The 16677-nt window shown below is 38.9% G+C and overlaps 1 protein-coding gene across 4 annotated transcripts in view; it reads right to left on the reverse strand.

The window, feature by feature from the left end:
• HERC2 (HECT and RLD domain containing E3 ubiquitin protein ligase 2) overlaps window positions 1-15625 on the reverse strand; it is a 102443-nt gene extending 86818 nt beyond the window's left edge. For 3 of the 4 annotated variants that reach the window (XR_004496946.1, XM_015626999.3, XM_015626978.3), the window contains exons 1-3: window positions 15531-15625; window positions 14659-14778; window positions 4116-4230 (exon numbers count right to left, since the gene is read on the reverse strand). Coding sequence is in view for 3 of the 4 variants with exons in the window: in XM_015626999.3 (XP_015482485.1) it covers window positions 4116-4230; window positions 14659-14730 (187 nt within the window). In the remaining variant the exon portion in view is untranslated. The remainder of the gene's footprint in view (window positions 1-4115; window positions 4231-14658; window positions 14779-15530) is intronic. The other variant, XM_015626991.3, reaches the window with a different exon arrangement.
• Between the last annotated feature and the right edge of the window lie 1052 nt (window positions 15626-16677).

The raw sequence follows: 16677 nt of genomic DNA on the forward strand, positions 1-16677 counted from the left end.
GTGAGAGTATGATAGTCCACAGCTGAGCACTGAATTCTTGAGTCACTGGGTGCAGCCCACAGCTGGATCAGGGGAAGCAGAAAAGTGGCACTTCTCACTTTTAACAAGTTCTCCCTTTTAAAAGTTCTCCCTTACACCAAAAAGGAGGCTCAAAGTGGGAGCCAGCCTACACCCCTTACACACTACTACAGGTTGATTTACAACGTGGTCTGAACAGCAGCCACCATAACCAACTCCCACATACTGTTATTCTTGCCACAACTATTTCATTTCTGCCAGCCTCTCTGGAATTGCTTGTGGCATTTGGACTTCATTTAACCTGCTTGCAGGTGCAACACTGAATGAGGTTTGTGTATTCAGAGGCACCAGGCTGAGAAAGGTCCAGCTTTCAGGAAAGGGGGAACAGAAGAGGAAGCCCACAGTGTTTACCAAAGGCAGGACAAAGGCATGAAGCTGGAACTTAAAACAGTTAATTGAACCAGAATTTTCCACCTATGAAGTTTGAGGAATCAAAGATAAATAAGAAATAGCAACGCACAAAAGAGACCTGTATGTCTTAAAGAGACTGGTTTGTCTTAAAGTTTTACAGTAACAGTTCTCTAACTTGAAAATTTAGTAAGAATGATATTATTTAATACTTTTTATTATTTTCAGAACATAGTTTCCCATATACAAGGTATTAATCTAATCCAAATTTCCTGAGGGCAGCCTGATTGTCTTTGAAACACCTGCAATGCTGCAAGTGCACCTGTACTTGAACATCACTTCTGTCACAGCTGTGTCCTCAGATGATACGAACACATTCTTTTGAACACATTTATCAAACACGTTTTTCTTAAAGTGCCATGAATTCAAAACTAAGACCTTATTCCTAAGCAAACATTCTTGCTTAGGAATAAGACAGGAGAAAAAAAAATCACTACTTCTATATTCTTCCTAGAGAGAAAAGGAATGGTTTTTGCTATCAATAGCATGTTCTTCCAGTCTACTGCCATTGCTAATATCTGCTGACAGAATGAAGTGCCTCTTCTGAACAGTCAGCATCAACAGAGAGCTAGTGACAAAACAGACTTATAGTGGATGGGCTTAAATCAAAACTTCTTTAAAAAGACTGAATAAAAGGGACTACATACAGCAACCCCTCTTGCTCATCTCCAGATTAGTAAATTTAGCAGCAAACTCTGAATATTGACATTAATCTATACTGCTTTTCACGTAAAACCACTGGGTTTTATATAAATCTCATTACTTGTACATACTTTCCCCTCTCCTCTTGAATTACATTGGTAGATCATTTATGCAATAAAAAGTATCAGCCAAACAGATTTAATACTTTAGATTTTTATTTCATGAAACTCAACTTGAGCTGCAAGTTCAGAGGTGCAAATCAACTTTTCTGGTTCCATGATTCACTACTGCCTAACAGAATCAAACATACAACCTGATTGACAGTGACCAAAAATAGCTTTGATTAGCCCTTTTTTCCCTCAAAACTCAAGCCTGATAAGCAACACAGCTGTATTTTAGAATCCTGTAGGCCAACACAATAACATTTATGAAGGCTAACTTCACTGAAACACAGTTCATACATTATCCTAAGAGTTAAGAGTCTGAAAAAGCTGCTATTTAAGTTCCTCACCTACTACAGTGTTTCAAGAAATATGTACAAAATATACCCTCCATCTGTGGAAAGGAACAGGTGTGATCTGTGCTACGCAATACCTACACTTAACTCCTGCAGAAGCAAAGGCAAGTGGAAGGTGGCATTTTAGTTTCTACCTTTGTTACTCACCATCCAATTCTATCTTAATTGGCACTAGAATAAAGTAATTTTCCTCAAGAGTATTGTGCCCATGATGGTAACAGGTAAGTGATCTCCCTGGCTTTATCTCAACCCCCAAACCTTTCCATTTTATTTTTTCCCTCTGTCCTATCGAGGAGGGGCAGCAAGCAAGGAGCTGGAAGGCTGGGCACCTGGCTAAGGTCAACCCACCACAATACAGTACTGGAAACAAGCGGCAGTCTGCCTTTACCATCACCACACTATGCACATGAGAAAGCTTTCAAAAGCCTCATCACAGCTTGGACATTTTAGAGTAACATAAAACCCTTATTTATACAGTCAAGTGTAAGAAACTCTGTATTTTTAAATAACAGTGGTTTACAGTCTTTAACACTTCATACCTTTTTGAACCTTCTAAGAGGTGTACATACATACATTCGGCATTAAAAGAAAAATTCTCATCATTGTGCAGAGTAAGTATCCTAAGTGTGGATAAACATGAAGTCAAAGGTGATTGACTTACCACTTCTGGATTTTTATTTTATACTGCTGTCTATACTTTGTACCATAACTAACTAAAAATCTCAATTCTCTGCAGCTACTTAGCTATAAAAATATTGGAACAATTTTCTGTCAAAGACTAGCAAAGGTACAACTCTAAAAAACAGTGTGTAAATACCCAGCACAAAAAAGATCAATTCATCAATTTCATTTACAATGTAGGTATTTACTTTATTATATCCTTCAGTTTTACAGATGTTTGTTATCCTTCTTCTACATGAAAGCACAGTGTGTTGAATGGTTATACCACAACCACCACAACACCTCTATCATGAGCTGTCAGTGAATGGGAAAGCATTTCCTACAATTCCTTTAGGAGGTAATCTTTCCCTTTATTGTATCAAGTTTACAACACCTTTTATTAATATACATGGAACTGGCCAATCCTAAGAACAAAATACTACACTACCTCCCACTTATTTCACAAACAGCTTTGTGGTAGTAGCCTTTCTGAGAAGAACAGCTGTATTTTCACCCAGTGTCAACAATAATATTCCAAAGGGCCAGCAGCATAGGGAAGACAAAAGTTTTCTGACTCTGAAACAGTTAATAATATCATATCATATATAATATGATATATAATAATATATATATTATATATATAATATCATAATAATATATAATATCATATATAATATAATATATCAGGTTAAAATAATCTGATTTTTTCTACAGCATGCAGCCACCAATATCCCAACAAAGCTTATACTCTTGATAAGTAATATCAACTATAATTCATTCTTTTCTCATAAATTATTTATTGTATCTTCCTGTAGAAGTTACCCCCTCTAGTCAAAAACACATCCATTCGTTTCTCCTATTTTTAAAGGAGGCATACTAGAGGTATGAAAAAATCGTCTACGTGAGTAATTGAGCATTATTGGTTTGAAACATCATTCTACCCCCATCAGTACAGTTCAGGAAGTAATAGATGCTAAAATAGCTCCTTGTTACCAAAGACAGTATTTCTACCCATCTCCTCATTTATCTGTAAATCTTACAAATTATTGACAAAACTTATCTGACCATTTGGTGAGTCCACTTCAACCACATCAGGAAACAAATATTTTCCTTTTTAACTAGTTTAATTTTTTGTTCAGTAAGGAGTCAAAAGAGCACCATTTTTGTGGTGAAGACAAGAAGAAAGCAAGAGCAGAATCACCCCATTCCAGCATTGCCCATCAAAAAACAAAATCCACCCCCACCAAAGTAATCCCTCTAAATAGATGTATTACTCTGCCATTTGCAGTATTTGCAGAGTGTTAGAACTGCTCTCAAGTACACTGAAAACTTAAAAAAAAAAAAACCAAAAAAAAAAAACATGCACTACATTCTCAGGCAGATTATGGACAGTTTTAAAGCTGACCTTTCAGCTACTTTCTGAAGATTGTAAACAAAATTAGAAATAGCAGTATCAGCTTTATCCCATTCCTCAGTCCACTTCCTCTAAACAAAGGCTTCAGCTGTAAACACACCAAGCATACCAAACAGAAAGACACTGCCAAGCCTCTCTCATAATAACATGCCTAGTTATAAAGTTAAATTTCAGAGGCTGGAACAGATTTAAGCCTTCATTTGGAGGTTTGGACATTACTTTTCCATACACTTTAAAGAAATCACTTTCAATTGTATTTAATTCAAAACATTAACACCTGCAAATTATACAGACAGGTGATGATAAACGAAAGTTTTGTAATAGTATGGAAGCTGAAGTCCATTTTCATCATCACAATGAAAGTAAAAAAATGAACAAATTAAAAGAAATTCATACCTTTTCTTGGAGGTAGTTCACCACTCTGTATTAATTCTGTTCCAGGATATACAATCTCTCCATCTTTTACCATTTCATTCCACAAGCCACATAGTCCATCTCGTGTAAAAGCAAGCTGTTAAAATAATACATTATATATAGTTATATTTCTCTCATTTTTCTCTCAAGGCAACTCAAGCTATCACTTAAAACACATCTGATTTTATACATCATTCCAGAAGAAAGAAAACACATGTACCATCTCACTAGAAATGAGACTGAGTGTTTGTGTGTATGTGTGTATGACAAGGATTTAAATACTCTTCAGAACCTCTGATTGTCTAGCTATGCTATTTTCAGGTTAAAAGTGCAAAATGGTAAATTTTAGGTAGGTGCAAGTCCAGAAAAATTAACTTCTTTTTTGTGACAAATTTTCATCAGAAGCATGAATCTGGTCACTTCAGAACTATCCACCCGTTCCAAACACCATTAGCTGGGGGAGGGGCAGGGAAGAGGGAGTGGGGTGTCCTTTTTTTCTTTAGGAAAAGCTATTCAAACAATGTCAAGCTGCATAAAATCTCAAAACAGAGAAGCACACAGTCCCCTCGCCAACCAGCCACTGAAGAGCTGGGCATCTTAACCAGAATGATGACATCAAGGCACAGATTTGTAAATGAATTCAGCCAGTTCAATCTGGTCCTGCTGTGCAAACCATGTCTCACAACCCTCCCTCTTCTTTCCAACTGCTACAATAACTCCTCTCCCAGGAGGAGCCAGGTTATGGAATGGATCAAGCCTAAAACCAGCTGCACCCAGAGGGAGAGCAAAGGGCTGCCTCAGCCCAGGTCAGCTCCCAACACACTTTGTGTTCAAGAGGACAAATACTGGCAACAGAACATAGGCTCTGCTAGCTGGAACCACTCACAAAAGCACTGGCTGTAACACAAGTCTCCTAATGATTTAGGAATTTGGATCGCCCCTGGAGAATCCCAATGACCATTTTACGGATGCTGCTTTTTGCTTTATAAAACGCTGCAAAACAGGTATCTACATCCCAAGTGAATTGCATAATAACCGGGCTGTAATTCACAAGTGTATAGCATAAGGGAGAAGGACAGGACATGAAACTGAAAAACAGAATACTTTCTGCATACCAAAGTGGTGCAGTGGACCACATTACCAAAAAAAAAAAAAAAAAAACAAAAAAAAAACCCAAAAAGAAAAAAAAAAAACCCTAAAAAAACACACCACAAAAATAAATTAAAAAAAAATAAAAAAAAACCACACCACCTGCTCAAGGCTTATTCAGAAGCATCTCTGTGTTACATAACCAGCATTCAAATCCAAAGTATTCTAGCTGAGAAGTAATACAAAGATGTGGCTTACAACAACTGCCATAAAATATTTACCACTACACAGAAGTCCACTAGTCTCAAGCAAATAGCTCAAAATAAAAATACATTGCAGTGATTAAAGATTACAGGTTTTAAGAGACACACCAAGCAGCAGGGAAGATATTTGCTAATCCAGCTCATCTCAGTTAACACAAATTAAAACACAAGTTGCATGCTTTCACAACACTGTAACACACTAAATGACCATAGTAATTTCTTGACTTCATATTGCATACTTCAGAAATCCACTCCAACACGTATTAACGATTTCAGTAATTCTTCTTTCAGCATAAAATATGAGTTGACACATTGTACGTGTCTGTCACTATTGCCTGACTGGGGCAGAATCATGCAGCATGAGATAGACATTATTCATCTTATGTGATCTATCAATTGTACAGCACCAGAAGCAAACTGACCATGCTTTACTGAAAGATAGTCCCTGTTCTTCAGTGTTAAACAGCACCAAGAGCTTTTGCAAAGATTTGTGTTTCGCTAAGAGCTTTACATTTGGCTTCATTTTTTAAAAACTGGAATAATCTGAAGTTGCATTTCAACAATGAAAAAAAAATCATTTGCCATTAACCGATTTTCTTGATCATTCCCAGTCTATGAATATTTCAACAATAGTGTTCACTTTTTCCTTCTTTAGATGTGGTTGTACACTTTAGCAGGGCACCTAGGGAATTTACTTTTCATAGCTTTTTTCTTGTGTAAAATAGAAAAACAGCTGTTTTACTGATTTTGGTTCATATAGTGGTGATAGATTCTTTTTTTAAACTTTCATGTGTTAAATGCTAACCTATGGTAAAACACAAGCTTGAAAAATAGCTAGTGAGGCAACCCTCCAGATGGGTTGCATAATAAATTATACTTGTCACAAATTAAAGATCTTTCTCTCTAATAAAGTGTCTTTTTCACACATTTTACTTTACATTCTCAGATCACCTCAGCATGGGAAATTATTCTCACAGCCCATAGAATCTAAATGTCTCCAGGCTTTGAATGCCAGATTCATAATGTAGCACTGTTCTATATCAGAAAACTTATTTATTACTTTTGAAAATATCCATATAAAGCAGAATCAGGAACTGCTTTCTCCACTTCAACCGCTAATCCTTTTACATGGCACAAAGTTCACTCAACTCTTTCATGCACTAAAAACTGAAAAAGTAAACAAAATTTCTTTGGCCTTGGGTTTGGTTCAAAGTCTTATCAAAGTAATTTTCTTGGTATGTTGCAAAAAGATAGAGGAACCACCAAGACTACAGGTCACAGAGTTCCACCTCTTTCTCCAAATACCATAAGCAGCCTTCAGATAAACAATTTTGCCTACTACTCAGGTTGTAGTTAACATTTTGTCAGCAGTATGTGTCTTGGGGGAAGGGAAAAAGGAGACAAAATTGAAAGTAAAGAAAGACTTGACTGACTTTGAATGGATAATTAAGAAACAGTATTTACAACCAACTCATCTGTCACAACTGAGGGCAACTTAATTTCATCTGTAACAAAATGACTATTAATCTACTCAGCATTCAGCAGATATCTAGTATTTGCTATATATACTAGCCAAAAGTGAAAGAAAAGTCTGAGTTTTTAAGTGATAAATTATTGAAGAAATTTTATTTTCATGATCTCAAAATTACATAATCATAATAGAAAATTTACAGCTCCCTTAAGATAAATATTTCTTTTATCCAACAGAAATGGGGGGGAGTGGTTGATACAAAAGAGGGTCGTGCTGACATCCAGAAGGCCCATGACAAGCTGGAGAAATGCATTGACAGGAAGCTAAACAAGAAGTGCAAAGCCCTACAGCTGGGGAGGAACAGCCTCAGGCATCAGTACAGGTCCAGTTCAGGGCTCAGTGTGAGAGACATGGACAGAAATGAGAATCCCCAGCAAAGAGCCATGAAAATGATTAAATGATTAAGGGACTGGAACACCCTAACACCCTTTTTAGGAGGAAAGGCAGAAAGAAAGGTCTTGGGAGGAAAGCTTATATACATATATACATATACACACACACACACATATATATATAAAATCTGAAGAGAAGGTGTAAAAAAGATGGATCCAGGCTTCACTCAGCGGTACTCAGTGACAGGACCAGAGGAAGTGGGTATAAACTGAAACACAGAAGCTTCTCTCTGGCCACCAGGAAACACAATTTTGTTGTGAGAGAGCAACCAAGCACTGGCAAAAGGTGCTCAGAGAGGTTTTAGATTCCTAGTTCTTGGGGATACTCAGAAGACATTCAAACGTAGACCTGGGCACTGGACTCTAGATGGCCCTGCTTGAACGGGGGAGTTGGACCAGATGGCCTCCAGAGGTCCCTTCCAACCTCAAACATTCGTATCCCTGTGAAACTTCCAGCTGAAGATAAAACTCATCTGTGTAGTAGAAAAGTCAAGTGTCTGCTTTAACTGCTCAATCCTGCATTTTTTTCTTCCTAGAGTATTTTACAATTTTCTTCTTTTGCTGCCACCAATACCTCTCCCATTCAGTCATACATAAAGAGTCTATCAACACATCTCAGTGTTCAAACTAGAGAACTAAAACTTTCTTCAGAACAAATCTGAAAATATTTCTCTGGTTTCTGCTTTCAAAAAAAAAAAGAAAAAAGGTACTTCTTCCACTAAGTTATTTGAAGAATGCTCACAAGGCAATTGGTGGTACAGTGCAAGAGAAGAAAAAAACACACTTGGTGTCTTCATTATCCCTGACATATGGAGGTTTCAAACACAAGAGCAGCTACTTGTGTTTTGTAAAGTCTCTCTCACTAGATTGCTTGATTCACATGAACATCTTTCCCTCTAATAATTTAGTAACTTCATTTGTAAATTTCTAAAGGGATGAACTTAAACTCAGTAGGTTAACAAATTAAAAATAGTGAAGTTTTCACTGAACTTTTGCAACTGACAACAGTACTAATGATGTTAGTTTACCCTCTGTAAACTTCCTCCTCAAGGCCCTGCTTGCCCCACCACTTCAACACTTCCTTCCAAAGACCAGGACAACAGCAGCTCTACACTCCATTACTACTATCCACTGCCTTGCAATTTTGGCCCATGTTCTTAATCCTTCTACTCACCCCCCGTGTCAAAACTCTCCCTTGTCCTTTCTTTCCCGTGGCATCTACTGACCTCTTTTCAATCCCCATCTCCTACGCATCTCACCTTCAGAAACCCCAAGCCTCATCCATCATTTGTCACACTTTCTCATCCCCAAACCAGGTCTTGATCCCTGCACTTGAAAGTCATGTATCTCAACAAATCCATACTTCCCACGCAGACCTAAGGCTCAGCCCTGCTCACTTATCCCAAACTAAAAATGTGAGGGCCTAAGGAGACTCTAAAGTGAACTTCTACCGTAAACTGGGCTGCCCCCACTCTTATCTTTTGTTAATCTTATCTCTGCATTAGGACTGTAATTTATTCTGTCTGGTACAACATCTGATTAAGTCCAAGGGGTATCTAGTTTGGTTGCTGACATATGCTGCTGCCAACCTCCAACAGGGCTGGCAGTGAAATTCCCGTCCATCCCCATCAACTCTAGGCAATGAGACACTGGCGTTAACATTTCCTTCCATTTCAAGAAAATTAAATCTTGCAACCATAACCGGGTAAGCTCCTGAGAATTCTCAAAGCACTGCTACAATTTTGCTTTCAGTAAGTTAAGAATAATCAGCAGCTCTGATTTTGTTTCGAAGTCAACTGTTTTAATTAGGCAAACACTATGTAGTACATTAGATTATGTTCCCAACGTGGTTTCATAAACTTCCTTGCAGAAAGCATAGAAGCCTTCATAAAAGTTAACCTGAACTCAAGAAAAACGAAGCCAGGAAAACAAAATCACACAGAAGGATGAGGATTGACTCAGGTAGGATTCCTGATTATATAATTGCACTGGAAATTTAAGAAAATTACTTCATAACCACAGAACATCAATATGGATTTAAAATATAAGCTACTTAAATAATCTTCACCTCAGAATTGCCAAGGGTAGTGGAGACTTTGTTCATCTATTCAGTTATTTTTGTATTAGCCACTGGCTGTATTTTAAAGAAAAACTTTTCTTGTTGGAAAAATATTTAAGCAAAAAACATTTTCAGTCCAAGTAGTAGTGAAGAAAATCACAGAACACTAAGTCCTTTCCTAAGTCTCTCTTTTGTTTTTGCTTTTATGAATCCATTCAATTTGTGCTTCCTTTTTCATTGTTGTCTTAGTATTTTGTCCTAGCTTCCTTCCTTCCCTGCTGAACGAAGCATGCCCTGAAACCACAGCTGCTTATCACACCTATGCAGAGCACAGTGCAACATCACTAGACCTAAACACAGTGCTCAAAAGCTCAGAGAGCAAGAAGTTCAGCAGCCCCACATTGCTTCAACAGATTTGGGGTTCATCTAGAAATGTCCCCATAATAGCAGGGTGCTGGTCTTCTATTTGCTGGAAAAGTTAATAGTCACACACAAAGAAAAATTATGCAATTCCCTCAAATTTAGAAACTATATATATGCATTTAAAGAATAGGTCTGTCTGAGCACAAGTATTTGAACCTATGTGTTAAATCTAATTTCTCTAACCTATCACACCACATATAGTGTTTGTCCCACCATCTGGAAATTACTTACTTCAGAGATACAGCACTACTTCATTTTTAAAATAACTTTTAAATATTGCTAATGCAAAGTTCACTTCCTTTAAATACAAAGGAATCCCCATTTGCAGTTTGCTGTAAGAACTTCCAAAAAAAGCCCTTCATTTTTTTGATCAGAAAACCAAAACAAAGATTAACAGGAAAGTAACAAAATTGAGAAGGCAACTTTCACCAGCTTCTCAGTTTTAGTAGCCAAGGCATTATTTCTTTACATAATCTCACAAGACTCCGATCTAAATGTTAGAAGAGGGGAATTTTCAAGAAAAACAAAATGACAAATGTAACTCTGAAGGAAGGGTAAGAAAATTTCTAACCAATGCAACTCTTAAAGGTTGCAATTTCATTTTAAAAACTCATTTTCATCTTTGTGGCAAAAGATAATGACAGAAATAGTCTGCCAACTATGAACTCAATGAAAACTGATGGAAATGCCTCATATTCCTCTTACAGACAGCTCTTGAACCTTGACTGTTTGCCTAAAGTTTTTCTCCACAGTACAGGAAAATGAAAGTTTTTCCCTCTAACTCCTCCTGCTACTAAGCACAACAGTTCTCCACAGGATCCAGAATAAGCAGCCTAATTAAACTCCATTTGAACACACACATGCATCCCATTAGCTCACAGCAATTCTAGTTTTTAGTTATTCATCCATCACTAATTAAAGGTCTCTGCATAAGATTCTAATTTAGTTGTACAGTACATCTATTTAATCAGAATTATTTTAAGCACAGTTTGATTCTGCAAACTGGGTACCTAGGTTTAAGTAAATAGTTTTAATCCTCCCTTTTTATAATCAAGGATGTCTTCCTTAGGAACTGTCACAAACACAATCACCCATTACACACAGTGTTTGCTATAAACATGATGGTTTCCACTGGTAACAGTCATCAATAGGTAGGTGTTTTCAATGTATTAATTCAAATCTAAATAAGTAACTTAGAAATTGAAATAATACACTAACTTTACAAGCAACTGTATTAAGAATGACACATGAAAAAGTGGGCTGCACTAAAATCTACCTATTTTATAGCTTCATAGGACTGTTTTATTAATGGTGATGTTATTCACATCCTATTGACACATGTCATAGGAGAACATACTACATATATACTGTATATTGACATTCCCATATTCAGCTGAACTACCCTGATTTTTCACCTGCTGTAACAGTTTGTTTTTTCAGATAAGATAGAGTATCTTATTTTGCTCCACCAGGAAATTCAGATATTTTTAAGTAAAATAAATGTTTCAGAGCACTTCAAAATTACACTAGTAGCCATAAATCACACAAACAATTTAAGAGTTTGTAAAAAGACAAGTTGCAAAATTTGGACCTTTGTAGAGCACTTCGGCTTCCTAAAATAGTATTGTTCACTTTCAGAAAAATTAATGTAAGCAATAAACATTGTGAACATAAAGTTCCATTAATATTTCACACCATGTCAGGTAATCTTGCAGGCCAGAGGCTCACTGCTACTACAAAAGCACTCATGCCTTTGATATTCACTTAAGAACAGTAATAGCACACTACATCACACTGCCTTTGTCTCACAGCAGTAACATCCCAAAACTGAGTAAGAACATTTAAATTTGGCCTGGACAGCAGCTGCAACAGTGACGCACACAGGTGATTAAACACAAGCCATGCTACAATCCACATGTCATTCTCTTCTTATTGTATTAATACCACAATATAATACTTATTAATGCAAATAATACTAGAGTATTGTGCATTACATTATTCATGCAATATCTTCTTGAGCTAAAACAAAAAAAGAATATGATAATTTTCAGAGAGATTTCATTGGCTTAATCTACAATAACTGCCAGTTATTAAGCCTAAAGAACAAACTGTCTGACAACAGTGACAAAAGAAAAAGTAAAAAAAAAGTACTTTGGAGACTACTAGGACACCAAATGAAACCCTTTTACTTCCAATCCTAGCTACACACCCCAAATTTTGCAGCAGCAGAATTTATTTTAAAAATTAATCAGTCTCTGTGTGTCTCCTAAGGTAATTTCTCAGAATAATTCTTTTTCATCACCTCCTCATTCCTGGACTGCTGCATACTTGGAAGTTAAAAATGCAGCTACAAAGTGAAAAGTTTCATGGTCCAATTCTAAAACAATCTGTAGTCATCTAAATCCCTTTACATAAATTTAGTATATCTTCTTCAACTCTCTCATACTACTGTGTTCACCGTTTCAATTCCTGCTGACAGCCTCTTGAACACCAATAGGGTTCTTCTACAGCTGAGACAGTAAAAACATGCACATTAAGAAATCTACATATTCAGTACACATAGAATTTAAAGGATTAAGACACAGGATTTACGTCTATTAAAAAAATAACCACACGCAGCTAGGTCATGCTAGTCAACCAGTAGCTAAAACAATCATTCAGGTAGTAGAAAAATTCTCCAGAGCACACAACCCCTTTCCTTTACAGAAGGCATCTGCCATTTAATACATTAAAAGATGCTATGCAAGATTCACATGCTCAATTTTTCAAAATACTGAACACATGTATCCAATTAAGAGTTCTGTGATAAGGACCTGGGTAATACCAAAAACAGGTAACCTAATAAGAAAATTATATTATACCCAGGAGGCCTGGCTTGTCTTCAGATTCCAGAGAACTGATGTTTGTGTCCAGCAGATCACAAATGATTGCTGTTCTCTTATTTCATTATTCTCATTATTTTGACTACAGCTTGATGGGAAGAAAAAAAAAAAAAAAAGAGTACTCTGGCAATTAGAGTCTAACTTGCTATTGCTCATTAAGAATTCCTGTAAGTAAGACTGTTTATTCATAGAAATATGGTGCAAATTAAGATTTTTGTTATTAAAAGGAATTCTTATAACACAAAAACTAAACTACAGTCTCATAAATCACAAATATTTCATTGCATTTATACACACAACTGAAAATAACCCTTAAAACTTTGGATGACAACTGAAACCCTCCTGTCAAAATTTTAAGTAAATAGGAAAAAAAGGGATGTATTAAAAAGGGACTACAAAAAAGGAAAAATCTGATAAATCACATGAACAGTCACATTTTTCACCCCATATAATACAGAAGGAAAAAAAAGGCAATGCATAGTCAGCAGGTGTTACAAACAAAGGCTGTCACTTTTTCAGATAATTTTTTCTGCATTCAACAATCATTGAAGCAATACACTTGTGATCTAAAAGCCACCCTTCTGGAAGCAAAAAAAAAAACTTCCATATTTCTTGATACTCTTATCTCCAAAATGTTGTATAGCATCTTTATTTACTACACTAGAGAAAACATCTGACTTTAGATGGAAACTTTTACTTTGGTAGGAACAAAAGATGAAAATAGAATTAATCTAGACAAATCATGAGCAAGCCCTGTCATTTCATAGCATTTACATTCAAGACCTACTAAATAATGGAACCTCTTAGGCTATATCTGTCACTTCTGATTCCAATTTATCTTGTTTGATGTAAAATACTGGAGAAAGGCTGATTTTAAATCACAACTGCATGGGGAAAAACCCTTGTCTAACCATAAGAACTCAACCCAAGCATGTAGACTATCAGCAGGTAATCTGGGATAAAGTCACAAAGACGGAATTTTTAAGAGTTTTTCAGCAGCACTATTATTAACAGTAACAAAAGAATAACAATGATTTCTGGCTGGCCCATCCCAGAAAGAACTCCACAGTTTTGAGCTGAAACTTGGAAAGGTTATTCAAAGTACAGGATCGATATGCAACATCTGGGTAATGGAAGGCAAAGACACAAGGACTTAATCTAGTTACTCATTTCATCTAAAACAAACATAACTGACCCAAACTATTCTATTTCTCTGTATTTTCCACTTAATCGTAAAACCTGGATTGGGAAAATATGTCAGCATCCTCCTACTCCCCATATCATGCAACTCTGCTAAATAAAGAAATCTTCTAAGACTAAAGAAAACTTCCACCAAACACTGGCATATTTCAATGAAGACCACTTCCATTTCAACCCCATACCTCTGACAAAAATTTAACTCCCTTCAAAAAGAACAAAACTTAAAGGAACCCTCTACCCACAATGTAAACAACTACAGCAGAATCTAATTTGCATTCTTCAAATAATAAATTACATTTCCATCACCTTTCACTTCAATTCTCCCGTGCATTAAAACTGCTAGCTCATATGCAGGCAAGACATTTAGCAACAGCCCAAATAAGAATTTATAGTTCTAGCAGAAATGCCAAATTCTCTGCTAGGGATTCTGACACTCAGAAAAGATAACATACACATGTAGCACAGCTTGCTTCAAAGCAGAAGGGACTGGACTGAAAATGTAGATCTATTTGCAGCTCAAAATAACTTAGTGTTTCTTCAAAACCACTTATAAATCAGCATACTTAGGAAAACCTATACACTATCTCAAGAGCTGCAGTGTTCCACTTGTCAAGCTTTTTAGACTAAAAGCATCTTTGACCAGCACCTGAAAGGTCACAATGCATTATGACCATCGAACTTCTTACCTGCAGGTCTGTCTTCAACCATTTGGAGTCAAACCTTGCTTGAGCAGACAGACAAAAAGAATCAGAAGACATGTTTCCTTCTTCAGCCTTCTCTCCAGGCTGGCTGAGCAGCCCAACCTGCTACAGAATGAGCGGAGGAAAAAATAAATAAATAAATAAATAAGAGACAATCTAGCACATGAAGTAAACCACACAAGGTTATTTTTGTTCAGACTAGGACGGCTTCCACTTGATCTTTAAAAAGATGTCCATGAAGAAGGACCTCCCTCGTTCACATCCCCGGAATTTGCAGGGAAGGAGGAACACGCATTAGGAATACTACCTGAACCTAGGAAAAAAGCCTCCACATCCCTCCCCTATCACACCAGTGGGAAAGAAGCCTCCCTTCTGCTGCACTGAGCCACACCAAAGGCCTTACCGCTGCCCCTCAGCCCCGTAAGTGGTGCATGAAATAAATAATTGATCGCAGATTACGCAAGCCGCAGGCCAACATAAAGCGATTATCAGGGTCACCCGCACCCCCTCCTCCCGGCGGCGGCCGAGGCCGGGGGCTCCCCCTCTCCCGGGAGCATCCCACCCCCGCGCTCACGTCCCGCTGTCACCGCCCCTGAGGGCCGCCAGCCGCGGTTCCCACCCGCCCCGGCCAGCCCGGGGACAGGGCGGGGGCGCGGGGAGCGGGGCGGGCGGCGGAGGCAGAGCCCCGCCCGGGCAGGGGTCGCCGCCCCTGCCCTGCCTCCTCCTCCCGCGGGGCTCCCGGGACGGGGAGCGGAGGCCGCGCTCCCCCCGCCGCCTGCCCGCCCACCACGGCGCTCCCGCCCCTACCTCCCCGTTCCCCCCGAGCCCGACAGGGCTGTCGAGGCTCCCACACTCACCGGGCAGCCGCGGCAGCGACGGCGGCGGCTCCTGCTCTCGCTGCACCGCCGCCCGCTCGGCCCCGGGTAATCCTCGCCCCTCCTTCCCTCGCCCGCCCACCCCCCACCCCTCCGCCGGCGGAGCCGCTCGCCGATCCCTCCCTCGCTCCTCCGCTACTGGAGACGGGGAAAGCTCGGCCCCCCGTGCGCCAGCCGAGCTCTCTGCCAATCGGGAGAGCGGCGGGAGGCGGGACATCCTGTCCCGCAGCGGGGCGGGGAGCGGCGGGCAGGCGGGCGGAGCTGCGCCGGTAGTAACGGGGACCAGAGCATCCTTACAGCCGGGATGCAGAGATTAAATAAAAATAAAATTTAAAAAGGGTTGTTTAAGTCATTGAGGGGCCATCTGCAAACTGTACTGTTGATTTCTAAAATAAAGTAGCTTTTAAGTGTTTCAGACGAGAAAGGTTAGTAACGAGTAGCTCGGAGACGAACAGAATCAGAGTGGGTAAGGTTGGAAGGGACCACACTGGGGCGTCCAGTCCAGCCTCCCTGCTCCAGCTGGGTCATCCTAGAGCATGCGGCACAGGGTTTTTGTGTGTCTCTCTCTGGAGACATTCAGAACCCACCTTGCTGTGCTCCTGTGTAACCTGCTCTAAGTGACCCTGCGTTGGCAGAGGTGTCGGACTGGATGACCTCCAAAGTCTTTGCCAACCCTAATAATACTGTGACTCTGATTCTGTGTCCTGATGCTTCCTGGATATCTCCAATGAGGGGGACTCCACAAGCCCTCCGCACAATCTGTTCCAGTGCAAGGTCATCCACATAATAGAGAAACTCATATTCCTGTGCATCAGTTTCTACCCATTGCTGGTCTTGTAAGTAAAGACCGACGCAAAGAGGGCATCAGTAACTCTGAATTTTCTGCATCTTCTGTAACCAGGGAAGGAACAGAGGCTGGGAACAGTAAGGTGGTGCCACTACACATGAAAGAATAAGGATGCTGGGGAACTTGCTAATGGCAGACAGTAACAGGAGTCTGGAGGCAAACGTTGACTGATCGCTCTGAGGCAAATAATAATCCTTCAGCATAAGTTTGTTAGGAATGTATATTAGTAGTTTGAAAATCAAATTAACCAAAAAAGTTTCTCACAATACTTGGACTCCTGTT

The sequence above is a fragment of the Parus major genome, chromosome 1 (assembly GCF_001522545.3).
Source record: "Parus major isolate Abel chromosome 1, Parus_major1.1, whole genome shotgun sequence".
In the NCBI taxonomy this organism is placed as follows: domain Eukaryota; kingdom Metazoa; phylum Chordata; class Aves; order Passeriformes; family Paridae; genus Parus; species Parus major.